This window comes from Kockovaella imperatae, assembly GCF_002102565.1.
Source record: "Kockovaella imperatae strain NRRL Y-17943 chromosome Unknown BD324scaffold_4, whole genome shotgun sequence".
NCBI lineage: Eukaryota > Fungi > Basidiomycota > Tremellomycetes > Tremellales > Cuniculitremaceae > Kockovaella > Kockovaella imperatae.
This window is the reverse complement of record NW_019028944.1, coordinates 247123-268005: the sequence shown is the minus strand read 5'-3', so window position 1 is coordinate 268005 and position 20883 is coordinate 247123. Positions and strand designations below refer to the sequence as shown.

General features: G+C 52.1%; 10 protein-coding genes across 10 annotated transcripts; 5 read left to right on the top strand and 5 right to left on the bottom strand.

Moving 5' to 3' along the window:
• Positions 1–73: 73 nt before the first annotated feature.
• On the top strand, positions 74–1733 carry BD324DRAFT_577928 (phosphatase 2C-like domain-containing protein; the record flags this gene model as incomplete). Its single annotated transcript, XM_022013284.1, has 8 exons — positions 74–245; positions 343–503; positions 583–733; positions 830–959; positions 1006–1090; positions 1151–1276; positions 1346–1626; positions 1688–1733. 8 exons carry the CDS (start codon positions 74–76, stop codon positions 1731–1733), a joined length of 1152 nt encoding a protein of 383 aa, XP_021872186.1.
• Positions 1734–2104: 371 nt separating this feature from the next.
• On the top strand, positions 2105–5302 carry BD324DRAFT_655653 (glycoside hydrolase superfamily). The gene is made up of 6 exons (XM_022018819.1): positions 2105–2793; positions 2861–3370; positions 3439–3805; positions 3858–4119; positions 4181–4645; positions 4704–5302. Exons 1-6 carry the CDS (start codon positions 2448–2450, stop codon positions 5175–5177), a joined length of 2424 nt encoding a protein of 807 aa, XP_021872185.1. The 5' UTR covers positions 2105–2447; the 3' UTR covers positions 5178–5302.
• Positions 5303–5606: 304 nt separating this feature from the next.
• Positions 5607–6530, bottom strand: BD324DRAFT_345905 (hypothetical protein). The gene is made up of 3 exons (XM_022012538.1): positions 6164–6530; positions 5922–5982; positions 5607–5880 (listed from the first exon to the last, which is right to left on the bottom strand). Exons 1-3 carry the CDS (start codon positions 6409–6411, stop codon positions 5833–5835), a joined length of 357 nt encoding a protein of 118 aa, XP_021872184.1. The 5' UTR covers positions 6412–6530; the 3' UTR covers positions 5607–5832.
• Positions 6453–7226, bottom strand: BD324DRAFT_620189 (hypothetical protein). Its single transcript, XM_022015256.1, has 3 exons — positions 6810–7226; positions 6652–6664; positions 6453–6597 (listed from the first exon to the last, which is right to left on the bottom strand). The coding sequence occupies exons 1-3, from the start codon at positions 7029–7031 to the stop codon at positions 6533–6535; spliced, it is 300 nt and encodes a 99-aa protein (XP_021872183.1). The 5' UTR covers positions 7032–7226; the 3' UTR covers positions 6453–6532.
• Positions 7227–7343: 117 nt separating this feature from the next.
• BD324DRAFT_620187 (putative t-complex protein 1 delta subunit (tcp-1-delta)) lies at positions 7344–9765 on the top strand. The gene is made up of 11 exons (XM_022015255.1): positions 7344–7538; positions 7592–7637; positions 7703–7755; positions 7889–7978; positions 8027–8135; positions 8190–8332; positions 8389–8646; positions 8697–9172; positions 9223–9457; positions 9525–9641; positions 9699–9765. Exons 1-11 carry the CDS (start codon positions 7473–7475, stop codon positions 9708–9710), a joined length of 1605 nt encoding a protein of 534 aa, XP_021872182.1. The 5' UTR covers positions 7344–7472; the 3' UTR covers positions 9711–9765.
• Positions 9766–10065: 300 nt separating this feature from the next.
• On the bottom strand, positions 10066–11487 carry BD324DRAFT_649636 (hypothetical protein; the record flags this gene model as incomplete). Its single annotated transcript, XM_022018026.1, has 8 exons — positions 10066–10080; positions 10179–10320; positions 10484–10530; positions 10597–10624; positions 10670–10681; positions 10739–10765; positions 10804–10826; positions 10900–11487. The coding sequence occupies 8 exons, from the start codon at positions 11485–11487 to the stop codon at positions 10066–10068; spliced, it is 882 nt and encodes a 293-aa protein (XP_021872181.1).
• A 1004-nt stretch (positions 11488–12491) lies between these two features.
• On the top strand, positions 12492–15396 carry BD324DRAFT_680012 (Eisosome component PIL1-domain-containing protein). The gene is made up of 6 exons (XM_022019062.1): positions 12492–12883; positions 12943–12995; positions 13050–13375; positions 13433–13485; positions 13525–13717; positions 13765–15396. The coding sequence occupies exons 1-6, from the start codon at positions 12621–12623 to the stop codon at positions 15283–15285; spliced, it is 2409 nt and encodes an 802-aa protein (XP_021872180.1). The 5' UTR covers positions 12492–12620; the 3' UTR covers positions 15286–15396.
• A 723-nt stretch (positions 15397–16119) lies between these two features.
• BD324DRAFT_649634 (scamp family-domain-containing protein) lies at positions 16120–17446 on the bottom strand (the record flags this gene model as incomplete). The annotated part of the gene is made up of 7 exons (XM_022018025.1): positions 16120–16185; positions 16244–16422; positions 16473–16538; positions 16590–16714; positions 16776–16932; positions 17015–17338; positions 17431–17446. 7 exons carry the CDS (start codon positions 17444–17446, stop codon positions 16120–16122), a joined length of 933 nt encoding a protein of 310 aa, XP_021872179.1.
• Positions 17447–17776: 330 nt separating this feature from the next.
• Positions 17777–19711, top strand: BD324DRAFT_620164 (hypothetical protein). The gene is made up of 10 exons (XM_022015254.1): positions 17777–18160; positions 18283–18302; positions 18355–18536; positions 18595–18773; positions 18823–18879; positions 18928–19076; positions 19125–19330; positions 19380–19421; positions 19472–19530; positions 19575–19711. The coding sequence occupies exons 1-10, from the start codon at positions 17882–17884 to the stop codon at positions 19671–19673; spliced, it is 1272 nt and encodes a 423-aa protein (XP_021872178.1). The 5' UTR covers positions 17777–17881; the 3' UTR covers positions 19674–19711.
• Positions 19712–19766: 55 nt separating this feature from the next.
• Positions 19767–20313, bottom strand: BD324DRAFT_649632 (hypothetical protein; the record flags this gene model as incomplete). Its single annotated transcript, XM_022018024.1, has 2 exons — positions 19767–19895; positions 19951–20313. The coding sequence occupies 2 exons, from the start codon at positions 20311–20313 to the stop codon at positions 19767–19769; spliced, it is 492 nt and encodes a 163-aa protein (XP_021872177.1).
• Positions 20314–20883: the final 570 nt, after the last annotated feature.

The window sequence follows — 20883 nt, the reverse complement described above, 5'->3', positions numbered from 1 at the left end:
CTGGGCAAGGATATAGATCAAAAGACCTTTGCTATTCAAGACATTGAGACGCCCTGCTCTCGTCTGATTCACCATGAAACCCTCTGCTCGACTGCTGCGAGCGCTCAAACCTCTCACTTCCGACTATACGTTTTCATCACGTTCACCTGCCATCTACTCTCTGGGTCTATCTTATGCGTCAAAGAACTCTCCGCCGTTCGTGCCGAAGAACGAGAGAGCTCCGAGATACGGCTATGCAGGGTACAGTGGTGAGTGCTGTCATTGATTGTCACTCTCCTGCAAATGGAGAATCCTTACGATATTCGAAAACTAACGCCATGCTGGCTTCCTTGATTGACTAAGGGAACGACCACGGGGCTGCGCTGATTTCTGAATGGGTCAAATCGAGTCTTGATCGTCGAGCTGGTCGTGGTGAATTGACGGTCGATAAGCCTGGAGGATGGGATGAGAGATTACAGGATGAGACTCGGCGTTGGGGAGCAGGCGAGGATTTCTACGCAGTTGTCGACTTGGAAGTGAGAGCGCGAATGACTTAGCGAGACCTTGGAACTGTCATCGCTGATATGATCACCTCGTTACCAGGACGTACCCGAAACTTCCAGCTCATCATCTTCAGACCCTCCTGTCCATTTCGCCATTTCCGATGGAGTCGGTGGATGGTCTGACGTGGTGGACCCTTCATTCTTCTCCCAGGCTCTCATGTATCATTACGCGAAATCTTCGTCGTCCTTAGGTACGTACCCTTACTTTTCTGGCCTTGTCTTTGGATTACGCACTCTGTCGTCTTCTTTGTTCTGTTCTGTCCGCAGCTGACTTTCGTCGCCAGAAGAAACGGCTCATCCTCGAGCAATCCTGAAACAAGCTTACGAGCGTGTCCTAAAGGAAGAGAGCGTGGTCGCTGGAAGTGCTACGGCCTGTGGCATTGCTGTTGACTCGAAAGGTGTGTTGAGGGGTGTCAAGTAAGTTCAACTCGGCCATGATTGTCAACCGCTCATGATGCGCTAGCATGGGAGACTCTGGATGTACTATCCTGCGAGATGGCAAGGTCATCTTTGAGACACCAGCGTTAACGCATTATTTCAACTGCCCAGTGAGGAACTTTGACTGCTGCTCTGATCGGTCTGCATTCTGACGAACGCTTGATGTACAGACCCAGCTCACAAAGACACCGAAAGGAATGGACGCTTCCGGAGTCGTCAGGGACCAGCCGGACAACGAAAAGTGTTCTGATACGTTTGAAGCTCAGCTCCAGCCTGGCGATATCATCCTGCTCTATGTGAGTCTTCCTCGTTTGTTCATGAACCACAGGTATACACCTAAAGCTGGTCCTGATGTCCTGCTTCAGACCGACGGATTATCCGACAATGTCCCCTCAGCCCATTTCCCTCTCCTCCTCTCACATCTCCGAGGTATCATGGATCACCCTGACAACGCCGATCTGTCACCTGCCGAGAGGGACAGCGAGCTAGCTAGATTGTTTGCGGACGTACTCGTTGCGTATGGTCGACGAGCAATGGTAAGGACAGGAGAAGAGGTCGACGAGTCGGGCAAACCGAGCTGGAAGACGCCTTTTGAAGTGGAGGCTAAGAAGGCTGGGTTGAACTTCAAGGGAGGCAAGATAGACGAGTAAGTCATTACACACGAGTCTTGTAAGCTGGTGCTGGAACTTGCTGATCCTCGGCGTTAGTATCACTGTCTTGGCTTCTGTTGTCAGTGAGCTGCATCCAGAGTGATAGGAACAGAGTTCGCAGATGAAATCAGATCATACGGTCCTGCAATGATGCAGGAAACATGTCACCTTCCTGTAATCCATCTAGTCCACATTTACGAGTGACCCATGCTCATCATAGCTTGCTCCGACATTGTCGGCGAGATTTCGCAATGTTCGGGAGAATTTCCTTTTTTTAATTATCCGATCCATACATCATTTCACGTGTCATTCCGCATTCACGGAGTCAAAGTGGGGGGTGGGGGTCCAGACGGAGAGCCGAAGAAGACGGGAGGCGGCGTGGTGCGGTGTGGTGACTACCGTCATTGAATGGGTCCATTGACAAGAGGTCACTGGACTGGCAGCTGATCTTTATTCATCTCGGCGGTAACATACAGGCGAGATCATTCTTTCGTCAGCTCTAAACCTCAAAGGGTCGGTCCTTCGATACGGCCGGCGAGTTGCAACTCTAATTCACATTTCCCCCTTCCTCCATCTGGTTTAGCGTCGGACCAATTGAACCCAAATAGATCCAAGGACATTTAATCTTTCCCCGTGGAGTGACGGAGGGGGCACACAGAGAAGTGTGATCGAGTCGAGGTACGACATACCAGGCCTAACTGCGAGCGTCTTCCGCCCGATTCAGCCGGCTCATAGGTAAAACGGTGGAGGTAATCCAACTTTCACAACGACCTATAATAGGACCTCTAGGGAATCTCGCCGAGACTTTCTCTTGGATATGGACTTTGCTCGTCAATTCTACGTTTCCTTCGTAGAATCTTGGTCCAATACCAATATGCGACTTTCAGCGCCAACACTATCCGCAACGACGACCGCTGCAGCTTTAGCGGCAATCGGGGGCCAAGTGGTTCTGGCTGCTGGATCTGAAGCTGGAATTCTCGCTCCGAATTATATCATCGCTTCGAATTCTAATGTCACAGAGGTCACTTTGTCCATTACAACGCAGGACAAGTCGAAATGGAATGCGACGGCTCCGAATCTGTATGGTCTGATGTTTGAAGATATCGATCATTCGGGAGATGGTGGTATTTATGCAGAGCTCATTGCCAACAGGGCCTTCTCAGGTGAGCCGCTCATACACTGCTTGAGAGGCTGGAAGTGGCAGTATCTTAACGTGCAAATGTTCTGTAGGAGGCGCCATTACAGGCAATGATAACCCTATCGAACCGTATCAATCTACTCTTGATCGGTGGGTACCTATCGGCGACACGCAAATCGCTTTGGACCTCTACCACCCTCTGTCAGATGCCTTGCCGAATTCAATGGCCATGACGTTCCCGGCCAACGCCACTGGTCGAGTCGGTGTCCTCAATACAGGATTCTGGGGAATGGACGTCAGTCCTCAAACGTATACCGGTAGCTTCTGGATCAATGCTGTCAATCAGACGTATCCCCCTAACAACACCACCGACATCACGGTCGATCTCAGATCTAATTTGACCAGTGATATTTGGGTCAACACGACCATTTCAAACTATCACATTGGCACGTTCAGGTACTCTCAAGTCAATTTCACGTTGGAGAACAATGTCACTGCGCCTAATGCCAACAACACATTTGCCATCACCTTTGATGCTTCTCAAGTTGCTGGACAAACTTTTTACCTCAGTCTGACATCCCTCTTCCCCGAGACTTTCAAGGGTGAGCGAAAAGCTGGACGGGGCGAGCGAGATCGGGTCACTGATCATGAGAACCTTCGCCCCCTCCAGGCCGACCAAATGGACTTCGTAAAGATCTCGCTGAAGCTTTCTATGATCTCAAACCTGGTTTCCTCCGTTGCCCAGGAGGAAACAATATCGAGGGTAATTCCATTGCTCAACGGTGGAAGTGGTACGAGACGATTGGACCCCTTGAAAACCGACCGGGAAGAATTGGAACTTGGGGATACTGGAACACTGATGGTCTCGGTCTGATGGAATACCTCGATTGGTGTGAAGATATGGAGATGATACCGCTGTTGGCTGTGTACGACGGTTACTCGCTGGACCACACGAGTTATCCCCTGGAATTCATGGACGAAGTCCTGGATGAGATCTTAGCAGAGCTGGAGTTTTGTCTCGGTGACACATCCACCAAGTGAGTCAATCTTCCAAAGGCTGATGAGATGGCCGGCTGATCACCATTCAAGGTGGGGAGCGAAGAGAGCCGAGTATGGTCACCCAGAACCGTACAATATCACTTATGTGGAGATTGGAAACGAAGACATGTTCTCTTGCACTTACACTTATCGACTGAACTATCTCTACCCCGCTCTGAAGAAGGCATACCCCAACATTCGATTCATCCAGACTCAGTACAATGAGAACGCAGGAGGAGGATACGCAGATTGTGGTGAAGGAATCACTGTTCCCATTCGAGATGGTGGAGGATGGGATGCTCACCACTACGAGGTGAGGAGGGTTTTATTGACTGACTGCCTGGGACGTCCGAGGGTGCTGAGACCTGTTATAGACCCCCTCATTCTACCTCGATACGTTCAACTACTGGGACAACTTTGAGGCCGAGAACAACTTTACCGATATCGAAATCGTCCTTGGAGAATACAGTGTCTTCCAACTAGACACTTCGACAGGATACGTCAACTACTCTGATCCACCCGAGATTCACCCAGCCTACCCCGAACTCATCAGCGCCATCGGTGAAGGAATCTACATGCTCAGTGCGGAACGGAACCCTTCATTGGTCACTTTGATGTCCTACGCACCGTCTTTGCAGAATTTGAACCTCTACGTCTGGACACCCAATATGATCGTTTTCCAGGCTCAACACAACCTCACTGTTCTCACTGCCAGTTATTGGCAACAGCACCTCTTCGCGAACTTCAGAGGTACGCACACGGTCCCTGTGGAGGGTGAGTTGAACCCTCTCTACTGGGTTGGAGTGGTGGATGAGAGCTCGGGCGCATTTTACCTCAAGGTGAGTCGATGGGAAAGCATGGCTATGAGATGCTGATGCGGGTCTGATCAAACCCTAGATCGTCAACACTGGCAACCAGACCGTCCCTCTGACCCTCAACTTTGACTCGGGATACTACTCTGTGAACGGTACCACACTTCAGTCCGAAGACCCCAATGTCTACAACTCTGTCGACAACCTCCATGCGATCGAACCGAGGATGCTCACTGGATCAGAACTGCCACAACCGGGCAACTTGCCCTCCAACGCAACCACCCCAGTGACCATGGTCTCCTCTTCCGCCGCGATGACGGGCTCAGCATCCGCTGCGCCGACGATGGGCAGCATCAGCGTCTCGGATACGATCATGGGTGGAAACGTCACGGCTACCATGTCTTCTTCGGGTTCTGGATCTGCTGCAGCTACCAAACGATCCATCGTTGACTCGATCCGATTCGAGTCGGAGCGATTCAAGAGATGGAGCAACGATACGAACACTTGGAGCTGGACTGTACCTGTGTTCTCAAGTACAGTATTGCAATTCAACCCTTGAGGTGATTGCTCTTGGACGACGTCAGTATGATGAGGTGGAATCAGACAAAATCGACTGTACAGACAGCCTCCTTTTCTTTATAATCTGATAGCAAGGCACACAATGCACAAACTTTACGATCTGACCACGTTGGCGAAGAACTCACCACTGCATAGCTTTGAATCCAGCATATGATCTGACGCAATGTGTCCGCGGAGATGCTCAGAGCGAATCACATGCGGATCAAGGAACAAGTGGCAGAGGGCTGTGCGCCATATACTACTCGTCGAGTCCGTGGCTGTCTATGAGAGGGAAGACAGATAGACTGGACTATGAGAAGAGACACTGAATCGCGTAGTACCTTAACTTTCATGCGAGTGAAGGCCTGGTGGCAAGTGAAGTTGAGAACAGCTGTTATTATAGTCACGAGCAAAGTGCCGCGTTTGAGTAGTACTGTATGATATGGAAGGAATTATTTCCTTCGGTTTACATGGAGATTTGAGTATATATCTACAATCGAAATGCCCTAAGTCAAGTATCATCGCTCAGAATGGAGTCTCATCCGTGGAGATTCCATCTAATGGTCCATAGGAAGGGCTCTGTCAATGCCTTCTTCCGTGACCCCCTTATCAATCCTACATCTCGGCTCAATAGAGCCCCATCCATGGTATCCGCTTCAGACCGTCAATCTCCACTTGAGATGCGCTTCGTAAAACTTCAGCACCTGGCGAGCGTCAGTTCAGCGTCGAAGGGCATAGAACACACCTTTTGTGGGCATCGACGGTAGACCACATCCGCAGGTTGGGCGACCTTCTCGCCGCCGGTCCTAAGGTTTGAGACCGTGATAAATCGGGGCGAGACGAGACGAGACGAGACGAGACGAGACGAGACGAGACGAGACGAGACGAGACGAGATGAGATGAGACGAGACGAGATCATGGTGATGAGGATGGAAATGAAGCGCAACGCATTGTCAGCTCTCGTTCACCTCCTTTCTCCCCGCTCACATCGTCAAGTATATCATCAAGACATCCTCCCTTCCTCTCTCGATAGTATCCACGCTCGCCACCAGATCTTCCCAATCCCTCACATCTTCATACTTGTTCATGCTGTCCACATGGGTCTCTTCGTAATCCTCAGCAAAATCCTCCTCCTCTTCCTGCTTCCTCTTTTGACTGCTTCTCCCGCCATTAGCGGCTCGACTGGAACATCCCGCCACGGCTGACGATCGACCTCGCTTCTTGCCAGTCCCCATGGACTTAATTGCTGTCTTGGGCTTCGTGTCCCAGTACAGCGAGACAATCTCTTCGGCATGGTCACTGTGTCAGGTCAGGCAAAGTGTTCGAGGCTAGGGCAAAGGAAGTCCGTGATCAGACTCACACGTGAGCTTCTGGCTCCCAGGTGTTGTGTTCTGGACCGTAGCCTTTCCATGAAACGAGGTCTGAGGGTATTGAGTGAGCAGTGTTGCACGGAACAACATGCATAGAAGACTTACAGATGTACTTGCCCTGTTAGAACGAGCCGTGACAAGCGAGCGAATACGTCGTAAAGGGTCGGCATGGAGGTGAGAAGGAGATGCGGCAAGTCAGTAAAAGTTTGCAAGAAGAACCAGATCGTCAGCATCTCATGATCAACCTGATCCCTCTCACTCACATTCTGCATCTTATGGTCTACAATGCTCTCCACTTCGTACTCTCCCTCCTCTTCCTCCTCCTCATCACCATCTCCCTCCTCTTGCTCCTCTTCGCCTTCAGCTGCTCCATTGGTGGCGGCTTTGGCCTCCTCTTCCGGTGCATCGACTATGTTCTCCACCCCATCGACATCCATAGCTTCTTTCGGACCTGCCGAACGAGATTGGGACTTGAGTCTGGCCATGACGGTGGGCTCTACGCGGCGGAGCAATGATACGAGCTAAGTGGACGATCGATATTGATGGGAGCACTGGCCCCTAAGCGAAGAGACGATGAGAAGATGCCTGCCTGCCTGCCAATAGGGCTCGTGATGCCGTGTCGAACGTTCTTATGAAGCTACCGATGCACGCCTGGTCGCTACTTCAACGGGTCAAAGGTGTCATAGTCTAAGGGAGACTCAACATTGATCCAGGTCCAACGTGACTCCCACGTGGTCAAAAATTAATCGTCTATTTTTGAGATCGCATTTTATCCCAACCAGCGTTTCGCGCGAGCGTGTAGAGCTCGGACAGTTGAACTCGTCTCTGAAGCATATTGGAGCAAAGCACGATAGCGAGCTCGACTGATCGCGCTTGAAGGAGGAAGAGAGACAGTCGAACTCGCACTCTAAGAGCTTTGTATCAAAATGGCAGCAGCAGCTGTGGCAGCTCCAAGCCTACCTAGCAGCATGGACGCATCCTTCAACGACAAGGTGAGCTGACATATCGCTCATTGGGAGTCGATAAAGTTGACACGGAATGGTAGGGCAAGCCGACAGAGGTCAGAAATTCCAACATCAACGCGGCTAAGGGTGAGTCTGTTGCTCTGAACTAAACCAGATCTGCTGTCTGAACGAGTCACTGACATGCCTTTCAGCCGTTTCCGATGCCGTTCGGACCAGTCTGGGACCAAAGGGTATGGACAAGATGGTGAGCGGTAGTCTCACTTCCGGGCAACATGCGGCTGCTAGATCCAAATGTGCAACACGCCGTGCGCAACCCTTCAATTTGGGCGACCCCCCTGCTGTACTTCGCAGCATGGCCGTTGACTCCGAACTCATAGATTCAGACCGCAAACGGGGAAGTGGTGATTACGAACGACGGAGCGACCATCCTGAAACACATGGCGGTTCTGCATCCAGCAGCGCGGATGGTGAGTTTTGATCTCAGCAGCGACCAATAGAGCTCACCCTGAACTCAGCTTGTTGAACTCTCACAAGCTCAGGATATCGAAGCGGGAGATGGGACGACCAGTGTCGTCGTCCTAGCCGGGAGCTTATTAGCGGCCGCAGAGAAGATGTTGGCGCAGGGTGAGAATGTCGCTCTCAATACAATCTTCACCCTGTTCTGATCCAACATTCCAGGCATCCACCCTACGACCATTGCCCAATCCTTTCAACGTGCTGCCAACAAAGCTGTCGAGTTTCTTGAAGAGATGAGTACACCCGTCGATTTGAACGACAAGGAAAGTCTGCTTCGAGCAGCGAGCACGAGTCTGAATTCAAAGGTCAGCTCATCTCTTGTTTTTCTTGCTGCAAGGAGCGGACTGACAGGGTCGTCCAGATTGTCTCGCAATACTCCTCCACCCTTGCTCCCATTGCCGTGTCTGCCGTCACTCGTCTCGTCACACCTACCTCTTCAAACGTTGATCTGAGGGATATCAGGATCGTTAAAAAGGTCGGAGGTACCATCGAAGACACGGAAATGGTGGAGGGATTGGCATTGAACCAAGTGGCGATGAACAACGCTGGTGGACCGACGAGGATGGAGAAAGCTAGGATCGGATTGATTCAATTCCAATTGAGCAGTCCGAAGCCTGACGTGAGTCATCTTGAGAAACGGCTTCGTTGTGACTGACGGCGTATGGTCAGATGGACAACCAGATCGTTGTGAATGACTACCGTCAAATGGACAAGATTCTCAAGGAAGAACGTCAATACCTCTTGAACCTTTGCAAACGAATTAAGAAGACCGGCTGTAACGTCCTCCTGATCCAAAAGTCCATCCTCCGAGACGCTGTCACCGATTTGTCCCTTCACTTTTTGGCCAAGCTTAAAATCATGGTTATCAAGGATATCGAGCGGGATGAAATTGACTTTATCGCAAAGTCTACAGGGTGTAGACCTGTGGCCGATATCGAAGCTTTCACCGAGGACAAGCTGGGATATGCCGAGTTGATCGAAGAGACGTCTCAGAGCGGTGCCAAGGTCGTGAAAGTCACTGGGGTCAAGAACCCTGGTAGGACAGTTAGCGTCGTTTGTACCGGTGCGAATCAGCTGGTCTTGGAGGAGAGTGAGAGGAGTCTGCACGATGCCTTGTGTGTCGTTAGGTGTCTCGTCAAAAAGCGGTGAGCAGCCGCATCAGTGAAGGGGAAAGAGTCTAATCCTCTGCTGCCAGTGCCCTGATTGCCGGTGGTGGTGCACCCGAGATTCATGTCTCTCGTCTCCTGACTCAACATGCTCAAACACTTAAAGGAAAAGAAGCCTACTGCTTTCAAGCATTTGCCGAAGCCCTCGAGATCATTCCCACCACATTAGCTGAAAATGCCGGATTGAATCCCATCAGTATAGTGACGGAATTGCGAAACAAGCATGCTTTGGGGGAGAGGAATGCAGGTATCAACGTGAAGAAGGTTGGTCCCAAAACTCTCAGACCCATTTGAGATTGGGCTGAAGCGGTCATCGTCTTCTATCTTCTAGGGAATCATCTCCAATATTCTCGATGAAAATGTCGTTCAGCCTTTGTTGGTCTCCACGAGCGCTTTGGAACTGGCGACGGAAACTGTGTCGTTGATCTTGAGGATCGATGATATTCAGGTGAGATGGCTCTGCCGCTGAGGCGAACGAATGACATCCTTGCTGAACTGGCCGCAGTTCACACGATAGAAAAATGTTCACGTATCATCATCATCACTTGCATGCAGTCAGCGAGACACTGTACATGTTTGCTTACGATTGGTCGCCCGACTCGTTCTGAGCTCTCGACTTTGCCGGCGAAAGCTGCGATTGGGGCTCATCATCTAAGGTGATATTGGAGACTGCCCGTACTGATCAGCACGCCACCGGCATTGCCCAACTGAAGCAATCAGAAGATTCTGTTTGCCACTGTTCACTTTGCATTGTTCTAGCTCTTGGTTTACATGATATAGTACTGATATGTGCACCACATCTACTTCTGACACGCTTTTGCGACTCTGTCCCATTCCTATGCCTCTTCTTGCTCGACTGGACGAATTGCGTCTTAGGCGTACCATCCCTGAAACGTGTGTCAGACGGAGAATACCCATCTGACATCATTCGGAGGGGCATATCATATGTCGCTCCGCTAATATGATTCTGCGAACTTCGACTCACCCCGTAGCCCATCCCCCGGCCGTACAATAGCATCTGGGAGCCTGGCATGGCGTTGACGCCCATCCCGCCTCCCATACCGCCCATCATACCCAGGCCGACACCGTAGGAATCTGGCATAGATTGTCGGTAAGCGTGTTCGATACTGTGTGCAGGGAAATGGGAAGCGCGTGATGAAGGCGTTGCAATGGAGCATGATATAGGCGGGACGGCAGTGAGGTCACAAAGCGTCGAGACCGAAAAGGGTCAGGAAGCAAGGAAAAACGAAGCGACGTCAGCAGGTTCTCTTCCCGTCACTTCCAACTTACCGATGAGCATCGGGATTGTCGTCTACAAAGAGAGCGGCAGGTGGCGTCTGTATCGACGGATCAGTGACAGGTCAAGTGATGTTGTGAGGGGCTAGGAGATGGTAGGTACTTACACCGTAGCCCATCATTGGGTCGTACATCCTGGTCTTTCGTCAGCTGACGGCACAATGGTCAACGACTAATCACCCTCCATAACCTCTGAAAGTCACAAAATGTTAGATCCAAACAGTCTTGAGCTCTCCATATAGCGCTCACCCGTATCCTCCCATACCTCCGTACATTCTGTATGGGTCAGCAGACGCTAGGAGGGCCATGCTCACCCTCCAGGCATATATCTGGGCATCTGAGCAAGATCGCAGAGTCAGCCAACACTTCGATACTTGGATGGTGTCCCGGACCGTGGCGCTGCCACTCACGCCGTAGCCCATTCCACCCATCATCCCCGGCATCATCCCCATTCCACTCATCATCCCCATCATACCGGGATATCCCATGCCCATGCCCATTCCACCCATACCGCCCATACCCATGCCGCCCATACCGCCCATACCACCCATCATACCGGGGTATCCCATACCCATACCGGACCCGTAGAAAGCCTTTGCCCCTTCCCGAGTTTTTGGATTAGGATTGTCCAGTTTCCATTTGGTAGAGTAGAATCGTTGTTTAGACGTGGGTTTAGGTAAGATCGTTTCGGGATCGAGGGGTGGACCGGGATAATAGTCCCGCCAGTGTGTACAGAACGGGATGGATGGATCCGAAGGTTTGTCAGGGTGAGGTAGGGCAGCGGGAGGAGGGCGTCGTGTGGCCGTCGTGGTCAATGCCATCAACGATTCCGACCGACGTTCGATAGCAGGAGGAGACGCCGTTGAGGCCGATCGGCCGTGGTGATGAGGAGGTGAAAGGTTGACATGTTTGGAGGTAGGACGAGCAAGGCCATGATCACGAGTCGGGTGGACGGTCGGCGGATGTACGGCCACGGATGTCGCCATAGTTTTAGGCATCGTAGTGAGTGTACAGTTAAGGGTGTTATTGACGGAGATGGTGATGTCGTTCAATATGACCCGTCGTCAGGTACGCATAAGTTGAGCACGGACAGACGTGAGGGAGATTGGATAGGCAGGGTAGAAGCGTGGGCAATGTCAGTATGAGGCGATTGAGAATGAAGAGACGACTGACCATGGTCTTGAGCTGTACACGAGCGAGGGCGCTATCTAGGTGTGTCCCGCCCCACTGTTATGCTTCAAAGTCAGACGTCGATGTCTTCAAACGAGGACGATGCTGACGTCGTCAAGGAGAATTGATTCGCGGAGTTGTTCAGGCGGTGTTCTGGTGCCTCGATGTAGCCCGATGAAGCAAGTGGATGGAGACGGAGAGAAGGGAGAGAGTAGAAGTTTGTCTATGGCCGTCCTCAAAGGTATCTGTAGATGTCTCTCGCCACCAGCTTCCGGTATCTAGGACTTGATCCGATATGACGTTTGAATGCCCCACGGCTTGTTCCACTGGGAACGCTTTGCAGACTGATAAGAGGGCGGGCTGGACAGAGTATGAAGTGTAAATTGATAGTTTGTGAGATCTTCCGAGATATCCTACACCATAAGGAGCTTCTGTAGTATACCAAGCCGCATTCATGAACGAGTTGAGCCTTTGACGAGGAGGTGAAGGGTGGGCGATGATACACGGGAGGGAATGTGATTCGGCTTTGTAGACAAAGGACGAGGAAGCGAGCTCAAATTGAGATCCCAGAGACGCTCATTGTTATGCCCTGACTATACATTGTTCCTTGTCCTTTCCTCGCCATCTCATCGTCTCTGCTCACCATTCCCCATTCTCAAAAACACAAAGGGTACGGTGATGCTCCCACCTGAAACACGAGTATGACGTAAGACTTGTATCAGAATAATACATGACGTGTCATTATGGTTGCTGCCGTGATTTTCATACGTAAGCTGGCTCCCCGCGGTACAGCTTTTTTGCACAGTTCCCCTCGGCAAACTCCAGCAAGCGGCGATTAGATAGCATTCCAGCAACGACGACGACAACGACGACGACAATATCAACATCCACCATTCACATTCCACATCTGACAGCTGAATAGTCCTGGCAGCACAGGTCACATCCCTCCAGAAGCCTCCACATGTCAGGCGCTCGCAACACGTCGGGTAAATTCTCCCTCGGATCGTTTGGAAGGAAAGTCTCAGGCCTTGGGGATGGACAGACTTCACCAGCTCGCACGACCCATGGCGGAGGGCATAATCATGAATACAGTGACGATGCTTCGCCATCCAGTGGCGGAGCTGGAGCTGGGTTCGATGGACTAGGCAAGAAGTTGGGCAAAAGTATAGCTCATCAGAGCTTGCTTCCTGGACTAGGCAATCAAGATCTACGGGCATTGCAAGAGTGAGTCCTTGCAAACGTGATGGCCGAAAAGGTGATCAGGTACTGATCGGAGATCTAAGCATCATCACCACAGAGAAGGGCGTTCTTCAAGCTGCTGATAAGATTGGTCAGGGTAGGTGTGCATTCCCTCACGTAGAATTAGTCGATAATGACCTTCTCGCCACAGAGACTGCCAAAGCTGCGGCTGCGCTCCCGCCATATGGATCCGATGAGGGACCTGATCTTCAAGACGTCCTCACTCAGTCCTCTACTCTCCTCGGACAAGTCGCCAATGCGTTTGCGGTGTATACCGAGCATTCCATCTCCATCAGAGGATGCTTCAAGCGAATCCGAGAGAAAGAAGAGGGATTGGAAGAGTTGAGGAGGAGGAGAAAGACCACTGGGAACAAAGCGGAGACGGCTGAGAAGAAATTGGCCAAGATGGGTCCGGAGAACAAGGCATTGCCTCAGCAGACGGAGCTATTGGATAGACTGAGGACAGAGATCAGACAGGTGGGTGGCAATAACCAAACTGCGGGATAAGAAGCGCAGCTGATACTGGGCCTCCAGCTCGACTCGGATATCGTCGTCGAAGAGTCCAAAGTTGGGGATTTTAAGCGACAGTGAGCGTCAAGAGTTTCTATCACGCTGATCTTGCCAAGAATGGTGAAGGAAGCCATGTCGTACAAGTTTGGTGGACTCGAAGAGCTCGGGGAGAAACTGTGCATCGTTGGCGAGCTTGGAAAATTGCTCATCGAGGAAGTACCCTTGGAGGAGACTCCACCTGGCTACGGCAGAGCCCCATACTCGGGGTACAATAAGACGGAGAACGCAGTCAACGAAGCCAACAAATGCGTGAGTCGACTTATCTTCGGCCGATACTCTCAGCTCACGCCTTCCAGCTCGCTTCGGTCAAATTTTCTGCCGGCTCCGTCGGCCCCAAACCACCTGGCTTGCCCCCTCATCACCCGATCGGCTCGCTTCATGGACACTCACCTGATCCAGGGCATGTCGCCGCGGCTGAGCAGTTCGAACATCCTCACTCTCCAAATGACCCTATGCACCAACCCGTTGACTTCAAAGGGAAAGGTCGAGATTTCAGTCTGGACGAAGCGAACCCCTATGGCGGCTTCGACAATCCTTACGATCGAGGTACCGGTCGATACCCTCGGACCGACCAAGGTGCCACGCCCAACGAAGCATCTAACCAAGGCGGACAAGTCTTCTGGCAAGGCCCCACAGAGGAGGCTTTAAAGGCACATTCAGCTCAACAGGAAAGCGGACATGATTACGAGTACGATCAGCAACGTCAAATGGATGCAGAACATGCCGCTTGGCAAGGCGGAAATGTTCCTCAAGTGCCGGTTGTTCAGGAACCCACACCAGAGGCTGGTCACCCACAAACGGAAGAATCGGTTCCTGTACTTGGAGCGCCAGCATCTGAATACAATGTTCAAGAGCAAATTTCCAACTTGCCGCCAGGCGCAGCAGCGGCTTCGACACTCCAACGACCTTGGGAGCCGCTCAATGTCCGCAAAGATCGTGCCCATTCACCCACGCCCGTCACGCTACAGGATGGTCCCGCACCTCCAGCTGAAGACAGTCAGGAGTCTAGACCTCGACCTGTCAGCCAGGACCCTCTAAGCGGGATCGGAGCTCTGATGACGTCGACCGACATCGATGAGCATGATCATCATGAATCCATTCCCGAGCCAAAACCGGAGCAGCGGTCAAGTCTTGAGGCACATCGCATCCCTGCCCCGCCATCTGACTCAGGCAGTCGAGCCGGTTTCCACACACCAGCTGGAGGAGAAGCGCAAGAGGGTGGAAACGCAGAATACTTCCCTACCCCTAGTCAGCTCCCCGTTCCTCCTCGGATCGGTTCCCCGGCACGATCATCTTCACCTCTTCCTCGCTCTTCTTCCCCTGCGCCATCTCATTCTCAACAAGGCAGCATCACGTCACCCATCGCTGCTTCTTATGCACCGACTACTGGCGGTGGCAAGATCTCTGCAGCCGCATTTAGAAGGCCCAAACCGAGAACTTCCGATGAGGTATCTCGAGCAGACGATTCACCCATCAGTCCAACATATGCCAATGGAAACACGGCGTTCCCTTCATCATCCACTGCAAGCCCAGGACGAAGACTTCCAGTCCCACCGGGAGCTCAGTCTAACGGTGGAGGAACCGGGATCGGTATGGGTATCCCACCCGCTAGTCCCTCGGCTCTCCCGCCAGTCGTAGCGGCCGGACTACCCGTTGCCGGGGGACCAGAAACGCCCATCGAGGCTAATTTTGCTTTGCCCGCTTCGCCACCTCAGGTCTCGACGTCCCGATTAGACCCCAGACATTCGGGCAACTTTGCAGATGTTCAGGGGGAAAGCAGCCCTCCACCAACATACCACGATGAGAGCTTGAGGTAGGAAGGGGATGTAGCTAGGTGATCGGATCTGATGCGGCGATTTGGAGTACGCGTCATAGATGCATTGATAATATATCCTTCCACCGTCTTCTTCATTTGTCGATGAGCCCCATCGAATTGTGAGGGACCGCTTGCGAGGCGAAGATTTGTGATCTGGACTTGTCTTGAAAAAAGAGAACTAAAACCCTGGATTCAAGATAGAAGTGGCAGTGCTGTTCGGGTTGCTGCGATCTGGATCTGGATGCAGCAAAGCTCTTGGTCTGCGGTGTCAAAACACGTTCTTCCGGCTTCCGGCGAAGTCTGTCGTCCCATCGCTATCAACTCTGGGTCCAAGAGCAGAGCATGCTAGGATGGAGGCGTTGTTAAACCAGCTGGGGACGGACGAGAGACTGAATGTGGGGGACGAGAGACTGAGTTCCTTGTCCTCTTCGTTGGAGTCGTCCTTCATACAGCAAGTTGCATCTGTCCTTGATCAAAATTTTAAGGCCCTCTCCCTTCACTTGGACGACCTACTGAAAGAAAGTCCACGGAGTCTGAGGTCAGGTAGTATCTTGGGCTCCGCGTGAGGGGGGATGGTGAGTTGACCCTGGCCTCGCCGAGAGCTAGTCCATCGTTACCCTTGGACAAGAACGAACTGTCTTGAGCACTGCTATTTCTTTCAAAGGACACGCCTGAATAGGCAAGTAATGCTACCTATGCACATCGTGCATACGGTTGTTCTTAAGCACCTGATTCGGATACATCCCAATTCAATCGTCTATGAAAATCGTCGCTCTTTGTCGTCACACGCCTTCTGCAGCTCCGTCTTCGTCTGCCATGTTTCAGTCGTATCCCTTCAGCCAAGTCGAGCCTGATGTAACAGGATCGTCGTGATCGAGTTCTTCTTGAACTGGTTTGTGGCCTGATCGAGCGAATGTCAGCGAGTTGGGCCACTTGAAGACCTAGAAGGCTGAACTAACCTCTGCAAATGTGATGTCTCCATTACTGTTCTTGAAGTCCCACACCTTCTTGTACAGCAAACCTCCACCTGCAACTTGCAAGACCCATCCGATAGAGGCCAAGAGGCAGAATATGGCGGCGAGGATATGACCCTGACTAAACATTTGAATCGTGTTGATTAGTCCGGCAGATCCAGTAGCTGATGCATGTGTCAGCTCAGAACCTGATGAAGGTCATAGAGAGGCTCACAGGGAATGCCGACCGCCATGTAGATGCTGAAGAGGAGATGACAGCCTGCAAATGCAAAGTAGAGATCTAAGAAAGCAATCAGCTTGTTTCAGGAGCCATTTTTGAAAAAGGACTGACAGAAGAAGAAGGCCATGGCTTTGCCTTCTGTACGCTCGAAGCCGAGGTAAATCGGTCGATACCACAGTATGAATGACAATGCTCCGATGACTGGGAGATAGCCCGCCGAAGCGGCGGTGTCGGCTCTGAGGGTGGGATCAGCGAGAGTAATGCGGGGAGGCTGATGCGAGGTCCCCGGTGACTCACCCTCCTTCTGATGACCCTGAGATCAGCAGTAGGACGCATCCAACGAGATTGACGATGAGGGTGACAATCAAAGCGAGCCACTGGGTATAGAGGAATTTCATGACTGGTTGATGGTCGTCCGGCAGTTCTTGAATGTTATGGTGGATAAAAGGGAAAACTGCGCGGCGGGGGTGGAAGTCAGCACTACGCTGCTCAAGGCTCTGTGTGATATGTGCTGGACAGTCGCATCCACAACTCACAAGGCGGCCAGTTGTTCTCCTTCATCCCCAAAGCCGTCTCTCGTCGTCTCAATTCCTCTTCACGTCTCCTCAGATCAGCCTCACGGGCAGCATATGGATCGGCAGCTCCAGAAGAAGCCGGGGCATTAGACCCGCCGCGCCCAGCACCATATCCGTACCCTGTCCCTGCTTGACCGGCTTCGGCCCTTCCGAGTCCTCTGGCTGTATCTTGCGAGTCAAATGAGAATGCTGAATCGTTGGGATGCTGGAATGGATTCTTCGCGGATTGATTCTCGAACGGGTTCGAGTCGAGATGCGAGGAGGGCTCGAAAGGGTTCTCAGTATCTATATGGGAGGATGTAAGTCAGCATCTCACCAGGCATCATTTGGGCGGCGTGCTCAGAACGAGGACAGCCACATGTGAATATTAGACTCACCTTGGTTGCGTGACATGGCAGGAGATTCTGGACGGAGAGATCTGGGTCAAGTTGACGGGTTTAATGAGACTATCACGTTGAGATATCTGCTGAAGCTTCTGATGTCTCGCACTGTGCTGGTCGAATGCTCCTGGACGAAGATTGCTCGTGAGCTGAGCTGGCAAGGGGTGGGTCAAATATAGCAGCAGTCAACTGGACGCTGGAGAAGCGATGATGCACCTAACTTTTTATGACGCTACCGTGGGAATTCTACACACAAGACTTTTGATTCCGCTTAATCACGTGACAGTCGTAACCGGCAGCGCTTGGCTCCGGCCGCTTGCGCTTATAATATGTTGACGGGTCTGTCGAAATGTCTTGTGTCTTGGGATTGTACTGTTGGGAGACTGCTCATAGACAGTCTTCTTTAGAAAGATAGATCGACCTGTTTAGATTCCAGAAACGATACTGCATGAGATCCACCGTGAAGATTGCCAGGTTGGCGGCTGCTGCCAGTCGACAGGCGCCTCTGTCAGTAGCTCGACCACTGAGCACCGCGTCTCGACCCAAGACATCCTTCGCTCGACATGGTGTCAGCCCGCATTCGAACCTCAGTAGAAACGTCTGGACAGCTCCGAGAGGGTGGAGAGCGGATCAAGAGCCCAAGACTGTGCTGTCAGAAAGTCCGAGAGGCGAAATCAAGAGCCCGCAGTACGAGTACAAGTTCTTAGCCAAACCTGCTAAAGTCGCGGTGAGTCATAAGCCTCGAGTGTGGGACCGGCGATCGTCTCGTCGCGATAAGGCTGGAGCAGCTCGCTCCATGGCACTTGGAGCCTCCTTTCATCGCTTTCCGAGCTGATGGCCTTCTTCTAGATCGTAGGATGTCCTTTCAGGTGAGCGTACAGCTACGTGGTCTTGGGCATAAAGGTCTGATCCACCTCACAGTGGAGGTCAAGGCCGATCTGGCGTAGATTTGGCCCCGAATAGGCTCATTGGAGCTGGTCTGGTGTCTCAACTAGCTAATCTTGGTTGGGAAGTGCACTATGAGACCCAGCAGTCGTTTGTCGATATCCCGTATAATCCTGTCCCAGCAGATTCAACCCAAATCAAGGGCAAGGAGGTGAACAGTGAGCTGGAGCCCAGACTGGCGTCTCTGTTACTTGCGCTGATGTCTCGGCTGCCTAGACTCGACTCCTGGCGCGAGCTCGAAGACCGACATGATACAGAGATTACCGGATCCCGATATCGGCAGAATGAAGAAACCCAGACTCGTATCTGCGGTGTGTGAAAAGGTCGCTTCGGAAGTCGGATCAATAGCCAAGAAGGGATGGTTACCGTTGACGCTGGGTGGAGACCACTCCCTGGTGACTCGAATCAGCTTGCATGAGATGGACTAGCTGACACGGCCTGCAGGGTCTCGGTACAGTCTCTGGGACGAAGAGCAAATATCCGAATGCCGCACTCATCTGGGTAAGCATGAACGCATGGGAAGACAGAGCAGCATTGACTGGTGTATAGGTTGACGCCCACGCCGATATAAACACACCAGAAACGACCGATTCTGGCAATCTCCACGGCTGCCCCGTCTCCTTCTTACTCGGCTTGACGGGGTGCAATATCGAGCCATTCAACCAATGGGTCAAACCGTGTCTCAAACCTGAAGAGCTGTATGCTTTTCCAGTCACTGCAGTCTCCTCAGCTGACACACGTTACAGGGTCTACGTTGGTCTGAGAGATATCGATCCTGAAGAGCGCAAGCTCCTCAAAGCCAACGGCATCAAAGTCTTCACCATGCACGACATCGACAGACACGGTATTGGCAAAGTCATGGAAATGGCTATTGCGCATGTCAACAAGAATGGAGACACACCGATACATCTCAGCTTCGATGTCGATGCGCTGGATCCCAGCGAGGCTCCGAGTAAGGTTTTCCGGACATCATGCGTGAATCCGCTGACTCCTGTTTAAAGGTACTGGTACTCCTGTGCGAGGTGGTCTGACGTTCCGAGAGGGTGAGCGAGGCTTCCACCTTTCTGTAGTAATCTTCTGACCATGGTTTCAGGACACTACATCACGGAGGCGGTCGCAGAGACTGGCTGCCTGGTCGGTTTGGACATTATGGTTTGTTTTCCATCCTCCTAACATCCGGCTGATTGAGTGTACAGGAGGTCAATCCATCTTTAGTGGACAAAGCTGCTGCGGAGAAGACAATCGCTGTGGGATGTTCTCTGGCCAGGGCCGCCTTGGGGGAGACGTTGCTGTAGCGATAGGGACAATCATGCATGGCAACACACAACCGGAAGTCTCGTCTGCGCCACACAGATGCACTTGAGCGACTGACGTCCTTGTGCCGAGGTCTAGCTGAGGGTCGGAGCGCACGTGAAAAAGGCACCGTTAGAAGCAGTAGGTCTTACGTATGGGGAAGTAGCAGCGACTGTGAAGGTCACTGTGCTACCGGACGCGGGCGCTGTGAAACCACCGGTACACTTCGTGTGAGAAGAGTCAGCCTTGAGATCTACACTGCTTCCTTTGCTGACTCACCGTAACTTGCGCAGTGGCATGCCCTGTCTTCCACATGTAATCGTTCTGAGTGTTCACATAATAGTTGACCACGACTGCACCGGGTATATTCGCTGAATGTCCCGCTTCATACCACCAACCTCCTGCCCACGATTCATCGGACCACCATCGAGAGTTCTCCTTGTTATCCTCCATCAAGGACTTGTCTGGCCATTCGACTGCAAATTTGACATAATTGCCATCTCGTTTCTGAAGCTCATGAGGTAACGGAGGAAGTGGAGCTTCCGTGAGGTTCACGAATGGATCCGAGAGCTTGGCTCGAGCTCTTGAGAGGAAGAAGAAGGCGGCCAGCAGAACCAATGGCGAGCGGTGCCACTGGAGCATTGAGTCGGGTTCGTAACAGCAGGACCTCAAGCACTGATCAGATGGGAGAGCCTAGCGATGTAGCGGTCTGCCAGTCCATAATATCTCTAGCCTTGGTCCAAAACGTCTACAGGAGCACTGGCACAAAGGATGAGAATCACCGGATGAAAGGTGCACACCAGCCGCCGCCACATTGCGTCAAATCTGGGCTGAAGGGCTGGGGTTGCCTCTTCCCAGAGACTCCGCCCGTTCACTGACGCTAATTCAAGGTGGCTTCTGGCCGAGAAGCCATGTATGCAGACGCAATGTCACATCCGTAGCTAGCTCGTGCCATCGACGACGTTCACCTAGTCCATCAGCGGCCTGTCGTATATAAGAGTCGGAGAAACTCTGCCGTAGCCACGTGCCACATTATGAATTTGCTGCGACGCGTTCCTCGGCAACGACGAGACCTCTTCTTTAATGCTCGATTTACTCCACAGCTGTGCGTTGCTCTCTTGTCGACGCAGTAATCCCCCTATCGTCTCGATCCTCGGCCGGTAGGTGGACTCGGAGGGCAGCGTCTAGAAGGTAGCCCACTCTCTTTTTTCT